This window comes from Branchiostoma belcheri, unplaced genomic scaffold, assembly GCF_001625305.1.
Source record: "Branchiostoma belcheri isolate BF01 breed outbred unplaced genomic scaffold, Haploidv18h27 scaffold52, whole genome shotgun sequence".
NCBI lineage: Eukaryota > Metazoa > Chordata > Leptocardii > Amphioxiformes > Branchiostomatidae > Branchiostoma > Branchiostoma belcheri.
Genome location: NW_017804154.1, coordinates 1346014 through 1356748, shown reverse-complemented (window position 1 = coordinate 1356748; position 10735 = coordinate 1346014). Strand labels below are relative to the sequence as shown.

The 10735-nt window shown below is 42.4% G+C and overlaps 1 protein-coding gene across 5 annotated transcripts in view; it reads left to right on the top strand.

Moving 5' to 3' along the window:
* Nucleotides 1-29: 29 nt before the first annotated feature.
* Nucleotides 30-10735, top strand: part of LOC109480759 — a 12863-nt gene continuing 2157 nt past the window's right edge. Inside the window, exons 1-20 of one of the 5 annotated variants that reach the window (XM_019783050.1) lie at nucleotides 30-312; nucleotides 1121-1312; nucleotides 1513-1631; nucleotides 2237-2314; nucleotides 3078-3166; nucleotides 3567-3625; nucleotides 3765-3937; nucleotides 4161-4255; nucleotides 4402-4478; nucleotides 4831-5036; nucleotides 5189-5267; nucleotides 5487-5640; nucleotides 6868-6989; nucleotides 7308-7462; nucleotides 7603-7700; nucleotides 7851-8450; nucleotides 8753-8854; nucleotides 9131-9244; nucleotides 9538-9735; nucleotides 9842-10716. In XM_019783050.1, the coding sequence (XP_019638609.1) occupies nucleotides 1122-1312; nucleotides 1513-1631; nucleotides 2237-2314; nucleotides 3078-3166; nucleotides 3567-3625; nucleotides 3765-3937; nucleotides 4161-4255; nucleotides 4402-4478; nucleotides 4831-5036; nucleotides 5189-5267; nucleotides 5487-5640; nucleotides 6868-6989; nucleotides 7308-7462; nucleotides 7603-7700; nucleotides 7851-8450; nucleotides 8753-8854; nucleotides 9131-9244; nucleotides 9538-9735; nucleotides 9842-10716 (3584 nt within the window). In that variant the 5' untranslated portion in view covers nucleotides 30-312; nucleotide 1121. Of the gene's footprint in view, nucleotides 313-353; nucleotides 376-1120; nucleotides 1313-1512; nucleotides 1632-2236; nucleotides 2315-3077; nucleotides 3167-3566; nucleotides 3626-3764; nucleotides 3938-4160; nucleotides 4256-4401; nucleotides 4479-4830; nucleotides 5037-5188; nucleotides 5268-5486; nucleotides 5641-6867; nucleotides 6990-7307; nucleotides 7463-7602; nucleotides 7701-7850; nucleotides 8451-8752; nucleotides 8855-9130; nucleotides 9245-9537; nucleotides 9736-9841; nucleotides 10717-10735 lie in introns of those variants that run through there. The other 4 variants (XM_019783049.1, XM_019783047.1, XM_019783052.1 and 1 more) reach the window with 4 other exon arrangements.

Below are 10735 nucleotides of genomic sequence, written 5' to 3'. Positions count from 1 at the left end.
CGAGATCTACTCTCCTCTCGTTATCCTCGCGAGATTTGATGGGGGAGCATGCAGAAATGCTACGAAGGAGGGTGTGGAAATCTTTCACTAGCTCAAAAAGCGGCTAACTGAAATATCTGACGCACAAAATATTGTTTGCAGGTTATTATACTTATAAGAAGCCTGGCAATCTCTTAAAATACAGTTATTAAGAGGGTTCTAATATGGGCCATGAGCCCTTTGATGTCATACAACGAGCGGTCTCCTAAAAGTCCGGCGTGGAACCGCGAATCTCGGGGTTGTTGAAAGAGAACGTTCGATACCTGACGCCAGGTGAGTTGCTGTTGAGCTGCTGTGTGTGCGATAGAAAGACAATGTGCTTATGCGTAGGGAAACGTGGAAAGACTCTGGCGCCCGCAAACCAAGTGAAATATAATGTTCTGCAGTTATGGAAAAATTTCTCTTCTACACTGTAGCAAGGTCCCAAACGTTTTTGCTTCCAGTGATTGAGTTGTCCATATAATTTGGTCCTCCTGCGAAACCCACAGTTTTCGGACCATGTTATGGGCACAAGTTCTTAAACTGCTTAGCAGATGTTGATGACGTTGGCTGTTTAGTCCATGAAGTTGTGGGGGACAAGGCAAGGCCATCTGGAAGTTGGCCATTTTGCCCCATGAATCCCCCAAGGACTCCGAGGTCCTTGTTTGGACAAAGAAAAGGAGCAAGGAGTATACTGTAATTTGAACCTTCTTGGCCAAATCAAGAAACCTTGTCAACTTCCCTGGAAACTTTTCGATTTTGGAGACTCTTAAACAAGTTTTACATCAAATTAAATGAAACTTGAAGTGTCCACCCAAGGAGTTCTAAACCTCAATTTAATGCATTAATTTTTATTTTGTATATTCAAATCCAATGGCCACTGGAAATTGTTCTCACCAATTTGTTAACCTTTCAACTTCAAGTGTCATGTAAATTTGTCAAATTGTGTGTATTGGAATGCAGGGAAGGCATTATAAAAGTCAATGTTATTGGCTCTTTGAGTGTCTCTTTGTGGGGTTATCAAATTACGTCACATGTACAGCTACTCTGATTGTTTCTTCCAACAAAAGCTGTTGTTTGTGTTTGCATTGACCTTTTTCAGGATGGAGAAGAGGACGGTTCCTGATGAGGTGAAGAAATTCCTTCGTGCAGTACTGCTCTCTCAGCAAGGGGGCGTCCCTGTCAAGCGACTTCGTAATGACTACCAGAATCTGATTGGACATGTGCTGGACTGGAGAGGACTGGGTTTTACCAGGATTGAAGACTTTGTCAAGGCTATGCCTGATGTCTGCAGGTAAACATTGAAACTGAACAAAAGAAGACAAAACACATTTGTTTACATCAGTTTGCAAGCAGAAGAAGAAATAAAGCTTTAATACATGTATGAAATTCATACTAGAAGCGGATATGTATAATTCAGCCAGTCTTTACACTCCTAGAATTTTTTCATGAGTTTTGCTCACATTGGTTTTTTGTTTGCTTACATGTTACCAGACTCGAAGCCTTTGGGCCAGAGAAGGAGCTAAGAGTTTATGGGATTGGTGACCCTGACTCTTACATGTCCAGTTTTGCAATTAAGGCCCAGGATGTCAAAGGACCACCTAAAAAACGATGTGAGTGTTAGTAAGATACAAACAAAACAATTTTACTTGTAACATTTTGTAATCTAGTCAGGCTCTACTTTCTGTGTGATATTTGATTGTGTGTGTGTGTTGTTTATGTGATGACTGTCTGTATTTATGCTAAAAATTTTTCTCTGATATTTTCAACACATTACTTCTGCAAGTTCTGCTAAATCTAAGTAATAATATGCTGTGCAGGATGATCAAAGGGATGCTTCCAATCAATAAACTACCGGCCTGACCAATGAATGTCTAGATTGTTAAAAGTTCTTCATTGAAAGTTTTACCTTCCAAAGCTACAAAAGTACACAATTAAATGTAAAAACCTTTGGTATGGCCATTGAATGCTCATATAAATATACCTAGAAAACTTGAACATATTACAAGTTCATGTTTATAGTGTCCTCTATGTATAAGTTATTTATTAAGTTACAGCCTTGTTTCAAACCTTGGACTTTTCCTTTTGTCTGGAAACACTAGTTTTGTTGAGCCTTAGGATAAAACCCTTTGGCTATACAAATGTGTGACTACTAGTAAGTCTTATTTTTAGCCAGCAACTTGCTAAGTTAACTATGTTGATGCTGCATACTATGCAGTAAGAAACAGGGGCAAGAGGAAAGACCAGAAGGCATCTCCAGCAGTGAAAGGATCTGCCAAGGGTAGCACATGTAATGGTAATATTACAGGTTTCTGAACAGAAACCATCAATTGTACCTCCGTAGAAAAATCTGTAGACATAGACTAATCACTGCTTTGGAGCAACGTTTCCCAACACACAAAAGTATGTGCACCTCTGCTTTCCCTTTTTGAAATTCTTGACACTATTGTCCTGTATGCTCAACTGAACGTGAAGCCCCATGAGGGTGTTGTTCAGAAACTCATAGATGTAGATAGGAAGCATGGAGTATATGCTACTATCAGCAGCATGTTTCCTGTTTTGGTTAACTTTACTCTCTCCCATAACTATTACTACCTCAATACATTACTAGTAGCAGCACTGTATCCAATAGAAGTAACTAATGCTGAATGAGGCAATAGCCAGGACAGTTTCACTTTCTGGTGACAAGTACTAAGGTACCTGAAATCTTAATCAGTCAAGGCCAGCTGCAGATACTACAGAAAATTGTTATATACTATACATGTATTCAAGCTATATACATCTGCACTAGACAGAAAATAAGATATTGTGTGTTGTAATAATACTAACTAGTAATATAATCAGGTATAATTTTGAAGTGAACTACATGCTGTTTCCAACTATAAAAGGAAGTTGGGATCAAAAGGTGAATCAAAGTGAAAATGCTATCTACTCTGACTTGCACAACTGGTGCTATTTTTGTTGTCATTTAGTGCTGGATGTATTGTTTTAGTGTGGTAAGACACATAACGAGTATGTTGGTAACCTATGGGTGAAACATTTTGTGTGTGGTGTTGCAGGCAGTGGTGACAATCCCCATGAGCTCCAGCCAAACCACCTTGGCCTGTACAGTGTCTGTATGAGGAGGAGGTTTGACTGCTCAGACCAGGTGCTGAACCTGCACATTTCAAATCCAGGACCTTACAAATACATGTAGCTTGTTTCTGTGTTGTTACAATATTATGAAGATTCAAGTATAGAAAATGTACTGGTATGTTGAAGATGAACTTCTAGTGCTTTTGAAGCACTGAAAGCTTGCTGTACAGTGGTATTTTATCAATACATCAGTTGCTGAATCATTAAGAGGCAAATTATGGCAACCTTTCAGAATAAGTATAAGAATAGTGTGTACTAGAACTCTGTACCAGTACTATCCATATGTAAATTAAGTCTCCCATGGGTGATATACAGACTTTATTTAAATTTAACACCTATGGTACTTGTACCAGAAGAAAGTGCACTTTTCAATCTCATCCCTGTTCTACTAATCATTTTTTATTTCCCTGCAGGATATCAAAATATTCTTCTCTGCAGCTGGACAGGTGAAGGAAGTCCACCACTCAGAATGGTGTGTATGATTTATCATTACTGGAAACAGTCATTACATGTCAAAAGATGGATTGATCTCATATCATGATCATACAGTGCCACAAATGGACCCCTACTGTTCTTAATGTCCAGTTGACATTTGCTCCTTCGTTGTGCAGGATGACATTTGTTCGGTTCAACACTGTGAGAGAAGCCACAGCAGCACTTAATGAGTTACCAGCAGTCCTGCTGGGGAGGGACATCAGTGTTCAACCTGGCAAGGCCAGGAGCAATGGTGCTTCACCGGAGCCTGCTGGGAAAAGGCTGATGGAAAGAAATGCCATTGACTCAGGTTGTATTTTGCTGCAAATGTCATTTAAAGTTCACAGACTTGTTGGGTGATATATTTTTCTGCTGTTTGACACTGCCTGAGCGACATGCATATCAAGCATAGCTGTATTGATGAATTATGAATTTCGTCACCTGTAAGTTTCTTAAAGAACTTTTTCTGGAGAATTTCCTAATCTTTCCTAGGTCAGCTTACTTGTAAGTTACAAGGTCTAAAATTTTCATAGGTATTTCAAGGTCCCCGTGTTATCCAGAGAGCCCTACATCACAATATCCAGTCCACGAGGTCATTGCGACTCATCTGACCAGGGATACTACAGAGGTGATGTACATATAGATTTCTGTTTCATTCTTGCTGATATTGATCATCCTAAATGAAGGACTACCAAAATTAAAAACTTTGTGTGTGTGTGTGTGTGTGTGTGTGTGTGTGTGTGTGTGTGTGTGTGTGTCCTTGTTTCATTGCAGGAGGAAGTTTGGAATTTGTTTGCTCCCTTTGGTGTCACTGATGTTAGAGTTAAGAAACAAGGAGCACAGGAGTATGGGTAGGTTCCAGATATCTCATCAATTCTAACTAGCATAGAATTATTGGAGAAGAATTAGCATAGGGTAGATTGACATGCTTAGATCAAAGATATTTGTGTCATTTTGCTTTTTACAGAAGCAACAGAAGCATTTAGCCAGTCCACTTGTATGTATGTTGTATCTCTTGTCATGTTATTTCTTGTCACAGACTGGAAACTGCACCAATTCAGCCTCAATGTCTGCCATTTTACAGCATCATTCAATAATAATAAACCATTCATTCATTCAAGCACAAAATTAGACAAATCAGTTGACAGTTTTCTGATATCCTTTAGTTGCTACTCAACACTTTGCTGCCCCCCACCCCCTTAGATACGCCTTCATTCGCTTCACATCAGCCAAAAGTGTGGACAAAGCCATCGAGGTCCTGGACAACTCTGTCTTCAATGGACAACAGATACAGGTAGAGCTGACGAAGAGAGCTCGGGAAGCTCGGAAACTTGGGTTTGCAGCTGAGCAGGACAGAGGTGTACACGCAAACAGTAGACAAGCTGCAGCAATGTCTACAAAGAACTCAGGTACCTGTCATTATTCACACATTACTCATTTGTTTACTACCAATAGTCTTAACTGTCTAAGTAGCCTTGAGTTTTTCCAGTTAAATGTTTTCTTGTTAAATTGAATACAATGCACTTTAAGAAGATAACCTAACAGATTGAACGTTTTGCAGATTCCGGTTTGGGGATGTCAACTGCTACCCGTCCCAATGGTCCTTCTGCAGAGCAGGAACCCTCACCAAAGTTCATGAGGTATGTGTATGCTGCTTATGACAGGGAAATAACAGCTCCCTAAAATACCTACATGCTCCCTAAAATATCTACATGTACTGTTCTTGAAAGCAGAAGAAAAATGTCCAGACTATGCATCGTGTACAATATGACTGACAGACTGATGGATGTAGCAAGTACCAAGTATCTAATACTGCTACATGTACGCAGATATTTCTAAGAGAATGCGTTATATCACAGTTACAGCACCATGGCACAGATGCTGTGTGAATGCAGTGGTGACCAAGAAGTACCCAGCAGTCCTCCCCCCGCTGCCAGCTACCCAGAGGAACTCAATGTCATAGTCACAGAGGTGGTGGATGGCTGCCACTTCTGGGGTCAAGTTAATCTGGAGGTTTGTTAACTTCAGTGTCTTAACACTTTTTGAGAATTTTGACACCACATGGCTTCAATATTTCAATTGCATAGTTGAAGTATGCAGCAAATATCATATACATGTATGGACTGCTGTGTTCTCTCAAACACAAAGGTTGCAAGCCCACTTGGGCAATCAGAAACTAGGTGATCATATAAAATAAAGATGCACCGGTAGGTACAGATCATCTGAGTACTGCTAGTCTGTCTATATATTAAGTAGCCTGTACTACAGGGCAGGGCTGATTGGGCCTCCTCCTTGTAATCAACCCTCTCGGGATCTGACCAGTGAGAGGGCTGCTAGAAGCATGATGTAGCCAAGGTAGGACACTCAAGGCCCAGAGATCCCCCACTCAGGACTTCAGATGCTTAGGCCCGATTTAGACTAGAAACGCTTAAGGGGTTTTTGCCAGGGAAACGTTTCGGAACGGTTAACCGTTCCCGGTCTAAAGAGGAAAAAACGGTTTGTTTTGGGTTTTCGCGGACCGTTTCCGAAAACCACCTCCATCGTGGTTTTCGACCGTTTCAGAACCCTTCAGCGGGGGGCCCGAAACGCTTTTTGCTAGGTCTAAAGTCAAAGGGTTTCTTGAAACGATAAACCAGGTCACGTGTCATATGCTAATCACATGCTAATAAGCCCGCGCGCGTCCATTTTCTGCTAGATTCGCGCCATATTCGATTGTGTCCATTTTCGCCATTTTATATCATGTATTTCTCGAATTTTCGTCATCCTTTATGTCTGGGGGGATGGCAGAAGGCCAGGGGAGGGTCTGGACCCAAGAATAGACCCGCTGCTTGATCAGCTCGTGGGCCGATCAAACTATACAATCCCGCTTGGAGACCTCGCGTAATAGGGAGGGCATACAGATGCTTGTGGACGGGCTGGCGGCTGAGGGGTATTTACGTACCCCAAATCAGGTTCGGGCGAAGTTCAAGGCCCTGAAACAAAAGTATCATAAGGCCAATGAGGCAAACCGTAGAAGCGGTTTGGGGAGGTCATCATAGGTCACTGTGGGTCAGAAACATCCTGCGCCACGGGCGGCCCGAAACACTTCCGCCCCTGTGTCTAAAGACGAACCGTTTTCTGTGGCGAAACGTTTCGTACCGTTTCGAAACGGTATACCGTTTCCAGTCTAAATCGGGCCTTAGTATCTCCAGATCCGGTCTGTGTCTGTCATAACTTTGTGTACTTCTCTCCTGTTCTCAGGGAAAGAACAACCTGTTAGAACTGCAGGAGCTCCAGACCGGTTTGAACCAGCTGTGCCCTGCCCCGCCCCTCCCACCAGGAGAGAGAACTGGGGCAGCACCGTTTGAAGGGGACTGGTACAGGTACGGGTGCCCAGTGTGGGGCCTAGCTGTGTGCACATGAGCACCGCCATTTAGGGCCTAGTTGCAGTTTAATTACATTGTACTGTTGACTGGAGTCTGAAGTCTTGTATTCTTCTGACTCTTCTCCTTGGCTGTTGCATACATTATGCTTACAAACACAAGTCTATGTAGCTATTGGCTGCAGGCACAAAGGTAGGGCTCATTCTGTTTTAAATCGAAAAAGTTGTACACTGTATGGCATGATTTGTTTTTCCCCTATTTATGTCGACATAACAATTTAGACTTTATAATTTCAAACATTTTTTTGCCATTGTTTAGAGTGTGGGTGCAGGAAGAACTGCCAGAAGAACAGCTGCAGGTGGTGTTTGTGGACTATGGCAACACGGCAGTGTTACCACGTACAGAGGTGTCACCCCTGCTCATTTCAGAGTTTTGGGACCTCCCTCCTCAAGCAGTCCCATTCAAACTTGCAGGTTGGTAGTTCTAAAACTGTTCAACAATCATTAGGCTTGCCTCATCTGTAGTTCTAGATATTGTTTCAAACATTGAAGTGTTTTAGTACTGCATGGTTCATGTGTGGTCCTGGATTTGAAATCTGAAATTATGTCCACAGGACTTAGCCCTGACACAAGCTTCGGACACAACAAGCTGAAAGAGATTCTCAGTTGCCAAGTGGTCTCAGTGATGCAAAGTCAGTCCAGAACATGCAAGGTGGGTTAACTGTGATACACCTGTGTACATTTACATTATGAGGTCTTTAGTAACAAATTAGAAGAAAGATTTTTATGATGTGATGAAATTTGCATTAAATTTTTTTCCCAGATACATATGCATAATCTTATGCTGTTGTTACTTCCACAGCCCCATATTCTGGAAGTTAAGGTTTACACTCCAAATGCCACAGACTGCGCATCAGTCAACTCCCTCATGAAAAAGGAGGCATCTGAAGAAGAATGTTCATTCTCGGAGAAACCTTTTAAGGGTGCTGCACAAGAAGAACCCAAGTGCCAAACCAACAGCAGCAAATATGTGCCAATAGCAGATGACAATGCAAGTGACCACAGTGTTTCTAAACAGGAAGCTACTATAGATGGAACGAGAGCTAAGGGACATATTTTCTCTAACAGCACAGCACGTAATCAAGAAACAAAGCATTCCTCGCAACAGAAAGAAGCTGGCAGAAAGTTCAATGATGGGACATTCCAGCAAAGAGGTGATGAAAGAGATCACCAGATGTTTCAGTCACCTTTCCTAAGTGACAAGGAGGAAGCAGTGTTGAAGAAGATGAGTACAAACAACCAGAGAATGGAGAGACCATACCGCACAGACACAGGAAGAAGACACCAGGAAACACTGGCAGGTCAGCAGCAGCAAGGACTGCTGGGAACACCAGTCACCCAGTATGTTCCTCAGCTTCAGTTCAAAGGGCAAATGTTTACCTTACAGGCCAAGGTATCAGAGGTAGGCAAAGTTGTTATGTGATATTTGAGAATTAGTTGTCACAATGCTGAACCAAAAGTCTGTTAATAATTTGTTAGTATACGTGAAATTTCTGTCATTTTGAACCAAGTGTTGCCTATGGGTACCTTGTATTCCATTATATATTTGTGGTATGCTGACCTTAGCTCTCGATTTGTCTTACATGTATATCATACTTTCATATCATTGTAATGATGTAGATGTTGATGTGTTCATTTCATGCTTCACATGCTGTCTACAGTGTCAGTCTTTCTGGTCATAACTGTTGTGCTTGTTTATTGCAGGTGGTGACACCCGAGCTGTTCTATATCCAGTCAGTAGACAGCACCCTGCTGAACAAGGTGTCACAAAGTCTCCAGAATGCAGCAAACAAAAGGACAGCACAGGTAGGGAGGGAAGTCATGAGGGCCTGGTTACTAGTACATGTATATGCTATCTCCACTTTGCCACTGTTTGCCTGTAAAACTCAAGATGGCCCATCTGAATATTAGTGCTTGTGTGAATAAAATGTCTATGCCTAACACCATTGAAATTGGCAGAAATTTAAGATATTCCATGATAGAACATAGCATCTTAGTTTCTTCGAATGCCTTTTTGCAGCACTTGATTAGTAAAACTGTATTACTTGTTCCCTCAGCAACAAATTGTTCTTCCACCATTAGGAGTTGTCAGATATGAAGACCCTGTGTAACCAGACTGGACAGGTCATGTGTATCTACAGTGAGAAACACCACATGTGGAGGAGGGTGCGCATCATGGGTGTACTGCCACATATGGTTAGTCTCTACTGCACTGTACTATGCACGAGGAGGTGCACAGTCAGGATCACTCTGTAAAATTGTATACACACATAGCAGTAAAGTGGTTCCTGAATCATGAAAATTTTGTACTGGTTTTATGTTCACAGTAATATGTGCACAGTGCAAATGTGTCTCCCTTTTATGATTGTTTCAGCTGCAAATTTAAAACAGTGAAGACCTCCCATTCCATCTTACAGTGACATAAAATCACTGAAAATTCTATTATTTACAGTATCTTTTCAAAAAAATTCATCACTGTCTCTCCACAGGTAAATGTACAGCATGTGGACTACGGCACTGTGGAGCTGACCCAGCTGCACAACCTGTTCCCCCTCCCACCTGACCTGCTGGCCGTCCCCATACTGGCTAGACCAGCATGCCTTGCCAATGCCACGCCCAACCCCAAGGATGAAGGTTGCTGGACAGAAGGAGCCAACGCCTTCCTCAAGGGGCTCACAGCCAACAAGGTCAGAAAATGTTTCCTTAAAGTTGCATCTGATAAAGTTGGTGTGCTTATTATTAGTCTTAAGGAAATGTTACTTCTCTTTCATTGAGTTGAAAATTCTTCTGTAGGTCCTGTATGCAGAGGTAAGTGGAGAACAGGCAGGAGGCAAGCTTGTGGTTACACTTTGGGACTCCGTGGAGAAAAAGACAAACATCTGCCAGCAGCTCATGGACCAAAATTATGCTGTCTGCAGTCAGCCTCTCATGCCACTGCCTGGACTGAACCCAAGTTTGATCCAGGGGAAACAACCACTTGTGCCTACACCCCAGCCTCCACAGATCAGCAGCCAGCCCTTCTTCCTCCAAGATCAGAAACCACACATTCCCGTCCCACAACACCCAATGTTTTCTCATATCCCTTACCAACGGCCTGCTCCAAAACAAAGGATCTCGTTGACAGAGAGGTTTTCACAGCATGGGAATCAGCAGACACCTGTTCCAGTGTTGGGTGGAGGCGGAGCCTTCAGGGTGATGGTTAGAGCAGAAGATAGGAAGGAAAGAATAACAGATGGAGGAGAAAAGAGTGGGCCTACAGTAGAACAGTCAAGAGGGGCAGGAGACAGTGGCGAGAGAAGATTCATCAAGAAAGATCTTAAGGACCAAGAGATCCGTTATCAAGCAGCAGCAAGGAATGAAGATGGAAACAAGACAGGTCCCAGCTTTGCAACAATGCAGCCTGGTAAGTTTGTTTCCAACAATGTGAGAGGCCCTGAAAAACCGTATGATCCTCACAGGGGCAGTAGAAACATTTGGAAGAAGTCTGGAAATGTTAGCAGCCCTCTGTCTCTTGGGGCAGAGAGAATCATCCTGCACCAAATAATCGGTGATGTGGAGGAGACACGCAACAAGTCTGAGACAAACAGTGATTATGGAGCAGAAAACAAAGTCAAAAGCGAAAGGAGAAACTCTGGTGCCAGCGATCGATCAATAGAGCTGGCTAACAGGTGGGTATAAAAAATGCCT